At 36.7% G+C, this 18,568-nt stretch overlaps 1 protein-coding gene across 1 annotated transcript in view; it reads right to left on the bottom strand.

Moving 5' to 3' along the window:
* Nucleotides 1-12,825, bottom strand: part of LOC127968236 (gastrula zinc finger protein XlCGF7.1-like) — a 13,140-nt gene extending 315 nt beyond the window's left edge. Inside the window, exons 1-3 of the mRNA XM_052569288.1 lie at nt 12,782-12,825; nt 12,002-12,212; nt 1-3,023 (exon numbers count right to left, since the gene is read on the bottom strand). The exon at nt 1-3,023 is cut by the window's left edge and continues 315 nt beyond it. Coding sequence (XP_052425248.1) covers nt 2,347-3,023; nt 12,002-12,179 — 855 coding nt within the window. The 5' untranslated portion in view covers nt 12,180-12,212; nt 12,782-12,825 and the 3' untranslated portion in view covers nt 1-2,346. The remainder of the gene's footprint in view (nt 3,024-12,001; nt 12,213-12,781) is intronic.
* Between the last annotated feature and the right edge of the window lie 5,743 nt (nt 12,826-18,568).

Here is an 18,568-nt window from a genome sequence, read left to right as displayed (position 1 = left end):
AAACTATTTACTCATTAAACATACCACTGCATAGTTTTTTTTTTTCAATTATAAAACACTAGACAGAAACTTAGACATCATATAAGTGATTCATTTGAGCACTAGAAAAATACAATAACAATAACTTGAGTAAAAATAATAATAATAAAAAAGATTTACCTTTATTTGCCAATTACAGAACATCCTGAGATTGCTAGAAATTCAGCATTTACAATAAATTACAATGAAAATAAGGGCTGATGTGCTGATGGCCACTTGATGGTAATATAGATGGTAATAACACAAATGTGCCATAAAGTAAATAATCCACTCTCTCTATTCATATAGACGCGTTCACTTTGATAGCCGTGAGCATACAGTAATAGCGAGCTGATTTGGGCTGATTTTCACTCAAACAGATGGTAATCATGCAGATACATTCACATTCAACATAAAACACACTCTCTCAACAACTGTTGAAAAATAAAAGAAACAAAGACAAAGGCAATTGCTATAAGTTCCACCTCCATCAGCTGACAGGTGCGCCAGAGCGCGTCACGAGGGAGCGCCAAAATTCAAATAAACTATCTTTCGCCTATCTTTCATTCATTATTTTTTTTCGGTGGATCATCTCATTCTGTTTGTGACACTGAACGCTGCAAAACCATGCCGTGTTTTTACTACCAAGACGCAGTTTCCGTCCGTGAGTTATTCCATAACGGACGCAAACAGTTCTGATGCTGAAGAACTGAAACGTAAACAAAGGAATTATGATGCATATTACAACGTTATTGCTTCATTGGACTAAATTTTTCCCGTTTCATTTAATCTATTCATAAACACTGACACCTGCGAGTTGAGGGGCATTGAGGACGCCCGCGTTGGGGTGCAGGTTAACAGTTTAATGTTATTTTTAGTGATCTGTGACTGGGGAAAATTCGAACATTATTAGTGAATAACTTACTGTATTTATGTTTAGCATTAGCCAGCACTTTTTAAGCGCGACTGGAAATGTGAATGACAAGCTAACGAATGCTAACGCGGTGTATGCGCAAAGCATTTGCAATGTAAAGTTAAAAGTGAATGGTCAGATTAGTTTGATAGATAATATCGAATATATGGTGGGAATTAAGTTTATATTTGATCACTTTAGACAACAGAGAGTGATAGTAAGATGGAGATTCAACAGAAAAGTGAAGCTACATGGATCTACAACCACACATGGAGCACTTATACACACGATGACAACTGGATGACAAGGAAAACAGGAACTTGGAGAATACACCGGATTTACTCTCTCGATCCTACTTTGGTGTCTTTTTTTGATTGGTGTGCAGCAACGATTCAAGTCAATCGACCGAACAAACACGTTTGCACCGCTTTGATCGTTCCTTGTAGTTCTCACCTTCTCACGCGCAGCCCCAAAATTGTTCAATTATGAACAATACCTGCATGTTATTGGTCAAATTGCTTTGGATGTCAACTCTCTTAGGTCTTCTTTGTCACATCTTCTTCTTTATGATGCCCCAAATGTTTTCTAAAATTGGGAGGGGGGCTATTTAAAATAAAATTCCAGTACAAAATATTATCCAATTATTCAATAGCTGCATGATAACCTTACTAGACATACTCTGTCACACCACACAGAGAATATGTCCAGATCAGGGATAGGCAACGTAGTCCTGGAGTGACGATGTCCTGCAGAGTTTAGCTCAAACCTTGAAAAAATCAACACCTGCCTGTAGCCCTTGTAATTGTAAGACTTTTATTAGCTTGTTCAGGTTTGTTTGATTAGGGTTGGAGCTAAAATCTGCAGGACAGTGGTACCCAGAACCATCGTTGCCTATCCCTGGTCTAAAGTGTTGAAATTAATAATCAGTTATCACCTTCAAGATATTTAAAAGAGTTTCCATATCTGTAAGAATCTCTTCGGTTTACAATTTCACATCAGAATTTCTCCATATGTAGCACACTGCTAAACTCTGTTAGCCACATCTCAAATTTGTGTACAAACTTTCTTCCACATCTTCAAAATAGTATTTTCTTTGCTATTGTCATCCCATACTGGACTGACTGATTTTGACTGGGACTATAGGTTTCCAAACATGGAGACCAGACGAATTCTCAAGTGTTTCTCGAGGTGTCCTCCTGTTGAGCAAAGTTCTCTTTCCACAGAGATGGAACATGGAAGGCTTTTCTCAGACGTGAATTTTAACATGATTCTTAAGATGTTCCCTCTCTGTGAAACTCATTTCACACTGATGACATTTAAAACTGTTCTTTCTTGAATGAAACTTCATGTGATTATTAAGGCTTTCTTTATATCTGAAACTCTTTCCACACTGACCACATGTGAACGGATTCTCTCTAGTTGTGAATCCTCATGTGATTCTTTAGGTATATGTTATGTGAGAAATTCTTTCCACAGAGTTTGCAGATAAAAGGTTTTTCTCCAGTGTGAATACTCATGTGGACATTAAGGGTTTTTTTCTGTGTAAAACATTTTCCACACACTTTGCAAGTGTAAGGTTTCTTTCCAGTGTGAATACTCATGTGGTCATTAAGGGTATTTTTCAGAGTAAAACACTTTCCACACAGCTCACAGGTGTAAGGTTTCTCTCCAGTGTGAATTCTCATGTGGACATTAAGGGTATTTTTCTGTTTAAATCTCTTTCCACAATGAGGGCATATGAATGGTCTCTCTTCACTGTGAATTCTCTTGTGGACTTTAAGGGTATTTTTCTGTGTAAAACACTTTCCACACAGTTTGCAGGTGTAAGGTTTCTCTCCAGTGTGAATTCTCATGTGGACATTAAGGGTATTTTGTTGTGTAAATCTCTTTCCACACAGTTTGCAGGTGTAAGATTTCTCTCCAGTGTGAATTATGTTGGAATTAAGGGTTTTAGTTTGTATTTTCTGAGTCTTTTCAGTCTGTGAACAACTAATTGATTTTTCTTCAGTTTTGAAATCATGATGTTTCTCATTTTGTTCTTTCTCTTCTGTTTCATTCAGTCCTTGACTCTCCTCTTTCAGTGCCATCAGGTCTGAGGTAAAAAGAGAAAAATACTAGTTTAATTACACAAAACAACAGACATCTAAACATTTAGACTAATGCTGTCAATTGATTAAAAAATTATTAATTGCATATTTTCAGAAAATAAATTGCATATTAATTTATTTGTATATTGTCACATTGAATCTCCAAATTCTAATGCTGTCAATTGATTAAAAAATTATTAATTGCATATTTTCAGAAAATAAATTGCATATTAATTTATTTGTATATTGTCACATTGAATCTCCAAATTAATGTAGAAACAACGTAAGTCATGTCAAGTCTGCTTTATTGTCAATTCTTCCACATGTACAGTACATACATACAGAGAATTTAAATTGCATTACTCTAAGACCCTCGGTGCAAACAGGTAACACTAACAGTAGGACATTAAATACAGATAAAATATAAATTAAAGCTGCAAGCAGCGATGAAAGGGCCTTCGCACCCGGGCTCACCACCACTCGGTGCCCATAGGAGGAACCGTGAACGCTGGGCCATATGCTTATAAAATAGTAAATATTTTTGCCACATTTCCTGCTGCCAACAGGTGGCGTTATGATTATAACAGAATATCGCCATGTAAATGTCTTTAGGCCAGAACTCTTACCAAACATGCAAAGTTTCAGGCAGATCAGACATCTCTTGTTTAAGTTAGTATGAAATAAGTCATTCCTGTTGCCAGCAGGTGGCGCTATACTTATAATTGAATATTGGCCTTTAGTTGTGTTCAGGCCAGGACTCTTATAAAACATGTGAAGTTTGGGTCAGATTGGGAATTGTATGCATGAGTTACAAAAACTTCCTGTTTCATAGTATTAATAGCATCCTTTAGCACATAGTAAGTGTTGTTAGAATGTTTGAAAATATTTCTAGCATGATTAGCACACTTCAAATAGTGCATAAAATTGTTAAACATAACACTTCATGTTGCCAGCAGGTGGCGCTATGACTATAACTGAATACGGGCATGCTGATGTGTTCAGTACGGGACTCTTGTCAAACGTGTGAAGTTTGGGGCAGATCGGACGTTGCTAGCTTGAGTTACAGCAACTTCCTGTTTCACAACAAAACAACAAAATTTGTCAGGCCGCCAGAGAGACACCTCTTGATGAAAACTCAAAATCTTCACAATTTAACATCACAAAGGTCTTATGATGATCCTCACTTCACCAATTGATCAAATCACAGTCGCGATCTGAGACATTGTGATTTTGCTAATCGTAAAGCCTGCGATGTGGACATGATATTACTCTGTTCCAGAGCTGTCAGCCTTGAGTGACAGTCTTACTAACCAATAGAGTGAGCGCACCTCCGTTCTCCCCAATCAGCTCTGCTCTAACCAACTGTGTAAACTCCCACCATAAAAAAAAGAGAGAGAGAGTGTTTGTGTGTAATTATGGCATCTGCAGGGTCGATAACTTCATGTAATATGAGATTACTTGGCTTCTAACAGATAGACACCAAACAAAAAAGGTAACTTTAATTTACAAGAGCTGTGTCACAACAATTATTAAGAGCTCACTTATTGGTTCTGCTGTCAGTACCTGAGAATTAGGGCTGCAACAAACAATTATTTTGATAGTCAATTATTCTAACGATTGTAGCCGATCTGACTCGAACCAGACGATTAAAGAGTCGATCAGGGCTGTGGTTGAAACATGAGCCAAATTCCTCAGTAAGGCAACATGAAGTCATAAAACATTCTGTGCCAAAAGTCCCAAGCAAGATAACCAACGCTTTCACAGAACAGCTTTCAACATTAACACCACTAGAACAATTATTTACAATTTTAATTCGGAGAAGAGATTGTCAAATTTGTTGTTCGCAATTGATAGGCAACGCAGGACATCACGTGCAAACCCATGAGAGTACTAGACAAGATCCTTTGACTTCCCCCACCTAGCAGAACCAGACTGAAATTTCTAGGGGAGGGCCTTTGAACCTCTGGTCTCCACAGAAATCTTTGTCAAAAGATAATGACACAGAAACTGTCTTTTCTACATATATATGGACTTATAAATGAATATCAGTCTATCGCTTAACTCCATATTCATTTATATGTAATCCACACATTTGACGATCATGTTATAATCACTTATTGTGTATGTCTTTTAATAACTATTGGATAGCTTAAGGATTCATAATCCTGTTTGGTATGTGTGTGATTGAATCTGCTTGCTTGAAACAGTCATGACCATCAGTTATTTGTCAAATGTATCATATTCTTGTTAGGAATCATGTCCAAAATTAGACCCTGCAAGAGCGGGAAAATTCGGACCATGTGCTTGATAAGATAACATATGATTAATGATACCCCCGAGCCAAGACAATATCTGATTGGTCAAGACAACATTTGAGGTGTGGCCAACAGGCCAGTTTAAATACTTAGGACACCATAAAATCTTGCATTTAGTTTTTAGCTATGCGTTTAGCTTCTGCTATTAGTCATGCCTGCTTTTAGTTTGCTTTTAGCTTTTGCTTCTTAGCTCTAGCTTTTAGCCATGATGTTTGTCATCACTGTTCTTTGAGCGCGGTTCCAGCGTGCTTCGGCCTGCACGCCTGCTGCTACTTAGCCACAATGAGAAGAACACCACCTAGTCTCGTCAAACTTTACTTCTTTTCTTTTCCATTTGAGAGTTTTGTGTTCTGAGTTAAGTTTTGTAACCGAGTTCAACTTCAACCAGCCACACAACTCTGCATCTTCAGCCAACGCCCAACCACGGGCTTCCCAAGACGTCACTTCAGCGATTACTGAACTTCCAGCTAATTAGTGACATCGGAAACCCCCTTTCAACAACAACAAAGGGACACCTTTACACAGGCTGTCTGTACTGGTGTATCTAATATAATTTTAACCTCATTGAGGAAGTGATTGATGGCTGTTCATGTCTATGCAATTTAACGTATTGCTGTAAACTTGGGATTCCACATTCCCATTCTCTTAAACTCATCTTTCCCTAACTTTCGATCTTCTTGCAACTTGTGTGAATGTGTGAGTGCGTGTGCTTTGTGTTAGATTAGTTTATATGTCTTAGATTTATCTAATAAATCCTTATTCATATTGAAAAGAGAAGTATCTTGTGTTTTGTGCTTACAAGTTAATGTCTTAAACTGCCGATCTTGTTACTGTGCTAATTGATAGTGTTTCACTATAGTTTGGATATTAATATTCAGCGCAGATTTGATGTTAAACGGCTCGTTCAGTGAATCGCAGAGCGTCTAAGTGATCAGCCATGAAACAGTGATTCTGTTCAAATTCCCTTTAAAATCTTAAATGATTCCCTTTGAGCTAAATTGACCCGTTTCCCTTACACGATTATTAGAACGATTAATCTACTAATCGCTGATTATTTCACTGATTAATCAATAGAATTTGATCAATTATTCAGCTCTTGCAATTAGTTAAAATACTGTTTTACATAACAAATAAATAAAAGATAGTCTAATCATTTCAGCTTTGGGAAATAAAATTATGTAAATACAATTATTATATAATTAATTTATACAAATAAATATATTTGACAAAATGAGACGACAGAGAAACCATTTAATTACTACATGAAAATTAACGGAAGGACACATCATTCTGCATAACATCTCCTTTCGTAAGTGTGTAACATGGATAAGAAACAAAATCAAGTTAAGTGATTAGATGTTTTCATTTTGGAGAATCCATTTTATTCACAATATACACTACCACTCAAACATGTTTGAACAGTAACATCGTTTTTAAAGAAGTATCTTCTGCTCATCAAGCCTTGCATGTATTTGATCCAAAGTACAGCAAAAAAGGTAACTATTTATTTAAAAAAAAAAAATTATTTTAATATAAAATGTAATTTATTCCTGTGATTTCAAGGCTGAATTTTAAGCATCATTACTCCAGTCACAAGATCCTTCAGAAATCATTTCATTCTAATATACTGATTTGCTGCTCCAAAAAACATAATTATTATCATTATCATTATTATTGAAACAGCTGAATATAATTTGTTCAGGTGTCTTTGATGTTCTATTCATCAAAGACACCTGAAAAAAATATATTCAGCTGTTTCAATTATAATAACAATGATAATAATCATAAGCAGCAAATCAGTTCAGAAGATCAGCATTTATCTGAAATAGAAATATTTTGTAGCATTATAAATGTATGTCAATTTAAAGCATCCTTGCTAAATAGAAGTATTAATTTCTACAATAACCCCCCACCCCAATAAAAAAAATTAAAATAAAAATTATATTGAATTCAAGCCTTTTAATGGTATTTGCATATAATGTTACAAAAGCTTTTTATTTCAGATAAATTCTGATCTGATTTATTACATTGCTGTTTGCTTTGATTTTGGATTAGATTGGTGTTCTTGTTGTTAGATTAGTTTTGGAGTATTTCACAACCCTAGTAATTTTGTTTTTAGATTAGGGTAATTTAGTTCATGGCGTCGCATACGCCAAAGATCACACATTTTTCTTTTTAGTTTAGAAGATAGTTACATTTATATTACATTAAAAAAAAACATACAAATGAAAATAGCAAATAGAAGCAATTCAGACCTATATAAGGGCAACAGTATTCAAGTGCTGTAACAAACCTTAAAAAAGGGTCTTGCTGATGAAAAATATGTTTCTTTAGACGTTTTTAGAAGATGGCTGCTCGAATTGAGATAGGCAGGTTCTTCCACCAGCTTGGAACAGTGCAGGTAAAGGTCCGTGAGAATGTTTTTGTGCCATTTTGGGATGATAAGACGAGTTGTCATTCATTTGCAAAACTCTGGAAGGCGCATAAATCTGAAATAGCGAGAGTAAGTTCTTTAGTGCAGAGCCAGTGGTTGTCTTGTATACAAGTGTCTTGTATACAAGTGTCTTGATTTTGATGCGAGCTGCTATCGGCAGCCAGTGCAAACTGATGAAGAGAGGTGTGACATGCGCTCTCTTCAGCTCATTGAAGACTACTTTTGCCGCAGCATCCTGGATCAGTTGCAGAGTCTTAATAGTACATGCCGGAAGGCCTGCTAAGAGAGCAATACAATAGTCCAGTCTGGAGAAAACAAGAGCTGTGTGAGGAAGGGTCTTATCTTCCAAATCTGCAGGACCGAGCCATTGTAGTAATATGGTCTGTGAAGCTTAGCTGATCATCAGTCACAACTCTAAGGTTCCTGGCTGTCCTAGAAGGAGTAATGGTGGACGATCCTAGCGGTATGGAGAAGTTGTGATGAAGTGCTGGGTTGGCAAAGACCACAACTCATTCTGTCTTCACAAGGTTGAGTTTAACCCTCTTAACCCCGAGTCGATTAGCGCGGATACGCGTTATGAGTCATTTTCTCCTGATAACCACGAGTAGAACTTAAATTACACTTTCAGTTTTGATCGTACAGATAAGATCAATAGATCAATTAAATCTGTAAAGGGTCTAATTTTTTTTGGATACAGACATAATAACAACAGAACTTTGTGCATTTATAAAATAAAGATAACAAACAAGGTGTGCTGTCTGTAGCCTTAGTCTGCGCTGATCTTCATTTACAAACACGTCATTAAAATGAACTGTAACTCAGTGAATACTCAACGAATAGACATGAGAGATGTCTACTTTTAATCTAAACAAGTGCCACCGAAAACAGATATTCTGTGATAAAGTAATCCATATGAAAACAACGCGATGTCCGTTTTTCACGTCTCCCTTCATTATATCTAATGTGACCACGCCCCCGCGCTTAACGCGCTATTCAGATTCAAACTGAAGCGCGCGGCTTAAATACGCCCACACAGAAGAAAAAGCAGCCAGACTGTTCTTCAAGTTTTTTTATTTTACTGTTTGTTTCGGGATGAGAGGAATAAGACATAATTCACCCCAAAAAGATGTGATGTGGTTAAAGATTTGGATTTCCTCAGAAAAAAAGAATGAAGCACTTTATTCAGCAGAGATCATAAACATGAGTAAGTCTCTTTTTAATTATTTATATACTTGTATTAGTTTTCACATAACGTGTAAAACATTTTACTAGTTAGACTTTTTCCAAACTTTAAATCCTGACTAAATGTATAATTAAGTGAAACATTATGAAATTTCAATAACAATATACAATACAGTCAGACCCTGTTTTTCAATTAAACCTATTACTACTTATAAGATGAATGAAATTGGCAAATTAATTGAACAATTGTGCCAACACACACACAAATTAAAAGACTCATGACGGGGAGCTTTGGTGGATTCCTGCTTGTCCTGTAGATGATCTGCTCACGCGCTTTAATTTAGCGCACAAGCAGATAGGTTTCTTCGATTAGAAGTGTTCAGCTTTTCCACCATGTAAACATTACGACCATTACTTATTTATAGAAAATAGAGAAAACCCATTCCAAAAATGCGCACGGACCATTTTTCCGTCGTTAAAATAGCAAAAGTGGATTTGGATACGCCCTGAGTGCACCTGCGCCGTGCGCTTTACACTTTGCATTTAAATTGTTACAATAGGGCCCTATTAAAAGAGCTAATTCTGTTTTTAATAGTTTCTAAAATCTGTTCCCTATCATAAAAATAAGTGCCGATGATCAGGGGTTGAATAATTATGACATAGCTGTGTAATTAAAAATACCTATAACTAAAAATATTACATTATCACATTTAATATGCAAGTAGGGCTGTGCGATTAATCGAAATCAAAATAAAAACACAATTTGAGTGTGCGCGATTTCTAAATCGCTTTATAGCACGATTTTCCACAGTCCTGACCTCCCGCAGTATGTTATCTGAACCAATCAGGATGCAGCGCTCCTAGCGTGAGAACAGAGCAGACTGGGCATATGCCTAACTCCAGGTTCACACACGCTGTGATGCGTAGCCATTTTTCGAGCCCATGTTAATGGATCAGAGCGGTCACACTGCACGCAGTAAAAAGATGAGAACAGAAAAGGTTATAGATAGAAAGGTGCGAAAAGATGTAATATCTTGCGCATGAGCACAGAGAGAGTTGTGAGTGCACAGGACACAGGTTGAGCGAGAGGAGACACGTTGTGAGGCAGTGTGTATCTGATCCTTACACAGTCTATTGTCTGAGCACGTGTGTCTGGTTTTGTTAACAGAGCAAAGGAAATCTGTGTGTGAGTGGATTCGCGCTCGTGCATTATTTTATGTGCTTTCACGTTACAATAATGCGGTCTCGTTGCTGCTTCTGAATCACGTACACATAACTTACTGTAAAAGCACTGCAGATGGAGTACGTGTGAACCTTGGGCAATAAATATATTGGTAGGGCTGTGCAAAAAATCAAATGCGATTTTCATGCGCATCTCATCAGTAAAGACGCTCCTGTAATTAGAAGTATATATCCAGCACGTGCGTTCAGATCAGGGTTGCCAGGTTTTCACAACAAATCCTGCCCAGTTGCTTCTTACAACTAGTCCAAAGCTAGTCCAATCGCGTTTCCGGGAGGTTCCCCGATAAAAATTGCTTCCCGCGGTTAAAATATAAATTTTTTGGAAGGGTTTCCCTGGTAAAATTTGTATTTTAGGGGCTAAATATCACGTTATTGCTATTGGGGTTGCTTCAAACCGCGGACATGAAAAACAACCGCAGACTTGGCAACACTGGTTCAGGTGGAGCGGCAGTTACTACACAGAGCCGTAGTCTACCGACAACTAACACAAAATCGTTTTCAAAATCGACAAAGAATCGCCTGCAATTTTAACATCGATTTTGTGTAGATTGTCAGTGAATTACTGCTCGGTGTAGTAAATGCCAACCAGTGTTGCCAAGTCCGTGGTTGTTTTTCATGTCCGCGGGTCAAAGCGACCCCAATACAAATAACGTGATATTTAGCCCCTAAAATGCAAATTTTACCAAGGCAACCCTGCTAAAAAACTTATATTTTAACCCCGGGAAGCAATTTTTATCGAGAAACCTTCTGGAAGCGCGATTGGGCTAGGTTTGGACTAGTTGTAAGAAGCAACTGGGCAGGATTTGTTGTGAAAACCTGGCAACCCTGATCTGAACGCACGTGCTGGAGATATACTTCTAATTACAGGAGCGTCTTTACTGATGAGATGCGCATGAAAATCACACTCACTTTTTTGCACAGCCCTATATATTGGGCAAAACATATAACACCCGAGGCACCGCTACAGTGAGCTTTATGACCGATGCATGGCAAAAAAAAAACATCTCCCTGAACACGGGTTTTTTTTTTTTTTTTTATATAATATTTTGCCATATGTCTAGATTTTCTTTGACATCTTTACTTAATGATTATTTTGACTCGAGTCTGTTCTAGAGACATATTACAACTTTTTGATAAAGCTCTCATTGGTTTTCTTTTGGAAATATGTTTCAAATTTATACTGATTGCATTTATGACTGTAAAGCATGTCTGTGTGTGTCAAAATAGTGATTAAAATTAAAATCGCAAAATTGATAAATAAAATCATGATAGGTTTTTTTTTTTAGTAAACTGTAAACTGTTATAGATGCAATTTTATGAAATTCTAGCTTGCATTTCTACAGTATTAGTGTGTAATAATTTTGATTGCAGTTGTATCTTTAAGCTGGCAGTTATCAACATCTCATCAAAAATCATGTTAGAGGACCACAAGACTTCGACCCAGCAGAACTGGTTTCTTACAGACATTTAGGTCTAAAACATTAGAAACACAGTGTCCTCTCAACTAGGTTCAGTTATGTAATAGCAGTTTTGTATTACATTCAAAAGATCAAGTCACAAGCCAAAAAACAACAACAAATCTCCATCCATCTTGATCTTGATGGAGGGATTCACCATCACATAATTTTTCACAATTAGGAACCCAACTGTTGCTTTCACAGAAATAGTTTTTTTTGTTAATAAAATAGCCTTCTATTAAGACTACTTTTATTAATAACTGGAAATATCAACACTAGAGTTTAATGTGTTCTGTAGAGCTGGACATTTGAATAATGATCAACAGAGTTCAGCTTTGAGAATGAAAACTAACCTGTTTGTTCCTCAGTATCTTCATGTTTGACTCTGAATGTTTCTTCAATCTTCACATCTTCTCTCTCCTCTTTAATAAACGCCATCTTTATATTATTGTGTGTCTCAGTCTCTTCATGTTTGACTCTGAATGTTTCTTCAATCTTCATTTCTTCTCTCTCCTCTTTAATAAACTCCATCTTTATAAAATTGTCACGTGGACCTCGGTTTATCTGTGATTAAGATGAGAATAATTAACAGAAATAATCAGCTCTAGTTCAGTAGTCAGCACACTGCTAAGGGAGTCAGAGTTAATGGACTTTAAATGTATGACATTAAAAATAACATTGTATTGATTGATGTGTAGAAAATACCTAATAAAGTTCTCTTTCAGGAAAACATTTGCAGTTGGTTAATAAAAGTAATCATTAAACAGGTTTGTGTTCGTTTTCATCGCATTTACTCTGTTTTTAACAGCAGATGACGTCAGCGCGCGATGATTCGATCGAATCACTGAATCATTTTGCGATTCAATTGATTCATTGCTGTTTTCTCCAACACTACTAACCAGTAACCGAGGTCTTGTTTAAAATGAACTGATTCACTATATACGGAGCGAAATGAGACACAACGTTTCTGTTACTTCTGTTCGGGAGCACTTTACAAGCATTAACCATCATTAATAACACTAGTTAAAGCATTACAATGTGACACGGGTTCAGACTTGTTTTCACAGTGTAATATACGACTCTCTAAACGAGTTTAGTCGATTGAAACACTTTAAACTATTAAAATCACACACCTTTCTTCAGCCGAATCACAGACGCGGGAGTGCGCGCAGCCTTATGACGTCACACCGCCAGAGCAAAATAAAAGTATTTTTTCTAAAAACATAATTTTACATTTAAAAACAAATGCAATACAGTACAGGAGCAATCGAAAAGAGAGTAAAAATATTTAACTGTTTAATCAACTGAATTATCATGTCAATATCATCTTGTTCAATCTCAGTTTCTCCTCAGAATATAACAGGCAATAAATCAAATTTAATCTTTATTTAGTTAAAGTGCATTATATTAAAAGGTTACAATGATGGTAGGTTTAAAACATTTGCTTTTGATTCTCTGAATGGCAATCTTTACTTAATTAAAATATTTTCTAAATCAGTGATTCCCAAACTTTTTCAACTCGCGGCCCACACAACCAATGTTTAGTGTGTATTTAAAATATGTATATATAAATGCACACACATGCAGTATATATTTATATATTTTTACTGTAGGCCTATATATTTACGTGTATATAAATTTTTATATTTACATTCTTATATTTTATATATAAATATATTTAATATATAAACATAACATATTTTTCTTAAATATATACATGCATGTATTTGTATTTATATCCATTTACATTTAGTTGTTTAGCAGACACTTTTATCCAAAGCGACTGACAAATGAGGACAATCAAATTAACAAAACAGCAATGATAAATAAGTGCTATAACAAGTCTCAGTTAGCTTAAACGCAGTTCACGTAGCAAGTTTTATTATATAATAAAAAGAAAACGGGTAGAATAGAGCAAGCTAGTGTTAGAGGCCTTTTTGCTTTTGTTAATTGTATAATAAATAAAAGGAAAATAGATAGAATGCAAAAAGAATAGAACAGTCAGTGTTATTTATTTATTTTGCGAAAACAAGTAAATTAATAGAGTTTAAGTCTAAATGGGGCACTTTTTTAAAGAATAGAATTAGAATAGTGAGTGCTAAAGTTAGAGGGTCAAATAAAGATGGAAGAGATGTGTTTTAAGCCGATTCTTGAAGATGGTTAAGGACTGAGCTGCTCGGATAGAGTTGGGGAGGTCATTCCACCAGGAGGGAACATTTCATTTAAAAGTCCTTAAAAGTGACTTTGTGCTTCTTCTATCTTCAATCTTTAATCTTCAATCAAGATCTGTATACTACTCATCAATATATATATATATATATATATAGTTTGGACACACCTTCTCATTCAAAGAGTTTTCTTTATTTTCATGACTATGAAAATTGTAGATTCACACTGAAGGCATCAAAACTATGAATTAACACATGTGGAATTATATATGGAATTATATACATAACAAAAAAGTGTGAAACAACTGAAAATATGTCATATTGTAGGTTCTTCAAAGTAGCCACCTTTTGCTTTGATTACTGCTTTGCACACTCTTGGCGTTCTCTTGATGAGCTTCAAGAGGTAGTCACCTGAAATGGTTTTCACTTCACATTTGTGCCCTGTCAGGTTTAATAAGTGTGATTTCTTGCCTTATAAATGGGGTTGGGATGATCAGTTGTGTTGTGGGAATAAGAAAAAGTGACGAATAGGATGTCTGCTGGCAGAGGGTGTCACATAGAGATAACGGCACAAATTGTGTTTTGCAGACGTTTTATGCGTTTACTACAGAACCGGAAATAGTTTTGTTGGGTGACGCGTCTAGAAGCGCGAGCTGATTCGAGTCTCGCAGAGGGAGCGGTGGATGGGCTGGGCTGGGCTGGACTGGACGAGAGATGGCAGAAGGAAGTGACGGTTCAGGGAGTGACGGTTCAGGGAGTGAGTCAGGAGAGATGGATGTAGGTGGCGGGAGTTATGGAAATTGGAATACAGGTAGGACAAATAAGCGTAAAAAGAGCGTAAAATCAGATGGGGGTGATAGTGACGGGAGAGGAAATGTAACAGAAAGGAAGAGAGAGGATTTCAACATAATAATAAAACTTGCGCAAGAGGGGGCTTCATTTGGTGACTGGAATCCAATACAGCTAACTAAATCCATAAGTAAAGATATTGGGGAGGTAAGGAGTGCTAAAATATTGCGAGATGGATCATTATTAATTATATGTAAGGATGGAGAACAACAAGGAAAAGCAATGAAAATTAACAAAATAAATGGCAAGAAAGTGCATTGTTCACTGACTAATGACAGAAAATGGGTCAGAGGAGTAATCACAGGGATTCTGGTAAATGTAACAGCAGAGGATATTAAAGGAAATGTAACAAATGCAAAAGTGAGTGAAGCCAGACGTCTTAAAACAAACAGAAATGGGATTAGAAGTGATAGTCTTTCTGTACTAGTCACATTTGAAAAAGATTCTTATTGGATATATGTGTTATGAAGTGAGGCCCTATGTTCCCCCACCTCTTAGATGTTTTAAATGTCAGAGGTTTGGACATGTAGCTTCCGTGTGCAAGGGAAAGCAAACATGTGGTAGATGTGGTGGAAACCACGAGTATGGCAAATGTGCAGAGGGAACGAAGTTAAAGTGCTGTAATTGTGGAGGAGAACATAGCGCAGCTTACTGTGGTTGCGAGGTTCGTAAAAAAGTGGAAGAGGTGCAGAGAATCAAGACTACTCAGGGAATAAGCTACGCAGAGGCAGTGAGGAAGGTTTCAGGAGACACGCAGGTGATAAGGCAAAGTGACACTAGAAATCAAGACGTAGTAAAATGTGGAGGATGTAATAGGTTGAAGGAGGAAACTCTGATTGTGAACAAGAATGATTTTGTATTCTTTATGGCAGATGTAGTCAACTGTTCAGCACAGACAAAAAGCCGGAATGAGAGGATAAAGATTATTGTCAAATCAGCTGAGAAGTACCTTGATGTGAGAGGGCTGCTCTGGGAAACAGTTAAAGACATTCTTAATGAAGATAATCAGCCATCTCAGACATGTGTTGGATCTTCTTAATGGTGTTAATTCTACTTCAGTGGAATGCAAGAAGCTTAATTTCAAATGGTCTAGAGTTTAAAAAGTATATTGATAAGTTGGAAGAGAAACCTGATGTTATTTGTATACAGGAGACATGGTTAAAATCAAAGTTGGATTTTAGTATAAAGGGATATAATGCTGTTAGGAGAGATAAGATAATCTGGTAGAGGGGGAGGTGTGGTGACATTCATACAAAATGGAATGAGTTATAAGGTAATACGTATAAGCACAGAACATGAATCAATTACAGTTAAGGTATGGACTAATAGAGGTAATATTGACATAACTAATTATTATAATCCGTGTGGGGAAATAAGTCTAGAATCACTAGAGGAGGTTGTAGGGGTATTAGATGATAATGTGATATTGTGTGGGGATTTCAATTAACATAGTTCACTTTGGGGCAGCAGTAAGACAGATTTAAATGGTTTAGTGGTTGAGGAATTTATAGATAATCACTGTTTGGTATGTATTAATAATGGGGAAGGAACACGATATAATAGTATGCAAAACACAGAGGCAGCACTTGATTTAACACTGGTGTCTAGTGAAATAGCAGGTTTAAGCACATGGAATGTGATCAAATATACTACAATAGGAAGTGATCATTATCCTGTGGTAACGAAAATTGGCATGGAAGGTTATTATGAAAAGGGAAAGAAAATTCCTAGATGGAAATTGGGAGATGCTAACTGGGAAGTTTTCCAAAAGATTAGTGCTAGTAGATTTCGTAAACTTGAGGAGGAAAATCAGACAGATGTAAATATAATTAATAGTAAAATAGTTAAGGAGATTATTCAGTCTGCTGAGGAAACTATTCCTAAGAGTAATGGAACTAAACGGACTAAGAGTGTACCCTGGTGGAATGATAACTGTAGTAAAGCCATAAAGGCCAGGAATAAAGCATTTAGAGAGCTCAAGAAACTTCATTCTCAGGATGCATTGATCCAGTATAAAAGGGCCCAGGCATTAGTGAGGAGGACAATAAGAATACAAAAAAGAACCTTTTGGAGGAAATACTGTAACACTATTGGAAGGGAAGTACAGCTGTCTGATGTGTGGGGCATGATTAAAAGAATGGGGGGGATTAGAAGAAATTATGAAATACCAGTGTTGGTTACTGGTAACAAATTGGCGGTCAATAATTTAGAAAAGGCAGAACTTCTTGCACAAACATTTGAAAGGGTTCATAGTTCATGTAATCTCACAGATGAGGCTAGGCAGTGTAGAGAAAGAATCATAATGGAGAATCCCAATATAACAGAGAAAAGGGAGATGACAGGAGAGTCGTTGGATCTACCGTTTAATATGTTTGAATTAAGAAGAGCAATTATGGGTGCTCGTCAGACCACTCCAGGGAAAGATGGTGTATGCTATGGAATGCTGGGACACATGCCAGATAGTGCACTGGACAAGGTGTTGGGTTTGTTTAATAAAGTTTGGGATATTGGCCAACTTCCGTTAGATTGGAAACAAGCAATAATAGTGCCTATTATAAAACCTGGAAAAGATCAGTCAGACCCTTCTAGTTATAGACCTATTGCATTAACGTCACACTTATGCAAAATTATGGAAAGAATGGTCACAGATCGTTTAACGTATTATTTAGAGAGTAAAGCTCTTCTGTATCCATATCAGAGTGGGTTTCGTAGGGGTCGGAATACAATGGACTCAGTATTGTGCTTAGAATCAGACATCAGGAAAGCACAGACTAACAAAGAAATATTGATAGCTGTGTTCTTTGATGTTGAAAAAGCATATGACATGCTCTGGAAGGAAGGATTACTTATTAAGTTGAAGTCACTGGGTATTGGAGGTAGAACATATAATTGGGTTATGAACTTTTTGTTTGACAGGGAAATTCAAGTAAGAGTTGGCTCAGAATATTCCAGTGTATATAAGGTGGAGAATGGCACTCCGCAAGGTAGTGTGTGCAGCCCACTGCTATTTAACATAATGATAAACGACATCTTCTCTCAGCTTGAACAAAGCGTAGGGAAATCCTTGTACGCAGATGATGGGGCTCTGTGGGTAAGAGGCCGTAATGTTTTGCACGTCAGTAAGAAAATGCAAGCTGCAATAGTTGATGTGGGAAAATGGGCAAATAAATGGGGATTCAAATTGTCTGTAGAAAAAACAAAGGTGATTTGCTTCTCAAGGAGGCATAAAGTCACGCCGATTTCCATGAAGTTGTATGAACAACCACTTGAGCTAGTTAAGACAGTCAGATTTCTTGGGGTTTGGTTTGATGAGAAGCTCACATGGAAAACTCACTTAGACAAAGTCAAGAACAAATGTAAAAAGGTCATAAATATACTTCGCTGTCTGTCAGGACAAGAGTGGGGAGCAAGTAGAAGAGCCCTACAGAATATATACTGGGCATTAATGAGGTCGGTTTTTGACTATGGCTGTATAGCGTACATGTCAGCAGCAGAATCAAATCTTAAGAAATTGGATGTAATACAAGCTCAGGCTTTGAGAATTTGTAGTGGATCTTTTAAAACTTCTCCTGTATCAGCAATGCAGGTTGAAATGGGAGAAATGCCATTAGGAATCAGGCGAGTAAAATTAATGATGGCATATTGGGTTAGTTTCCAAGGGGCAGTGTGAGTCGCATCCTGCCAAGAGTCTTTTAATAGATTGCTGGGAACACAATAAGACAAATTTCATGAGTTTTGGGTGGATTGGTGATGCAAAGGCAGAAGTCATAGGATTAAGACAATTAGATTACAGCTCTACAGTGATGCAGTCTTCAATTCCTCCCTGGTTATTCCCAACACCATATGTAGACCTAGACATACAGCAGGAATTGAAGGAAATGTCAAAGAAACTTCCTGAAAGCA

This window comes from Carassius gibelio, chromosome A4 (assembly GCF_023724105.1).
Source record: "Carassius gibelio isolate Cgi1373 ecotype wild population from Czech Republic chromosome A4, carGib1.2-hapl.c, whole genome shotgun sequence".
In the NCBI taxonomy this organism is placed as follows: Eukaryota; Metazoa; Chordata; class Actinopteri; order Cypriniformes; family Cyprinidae; genus Carassius; species Carassius gibelio.
This window is presented reverse-complemented; position numbering and strand designations above follow the sequence as displayed.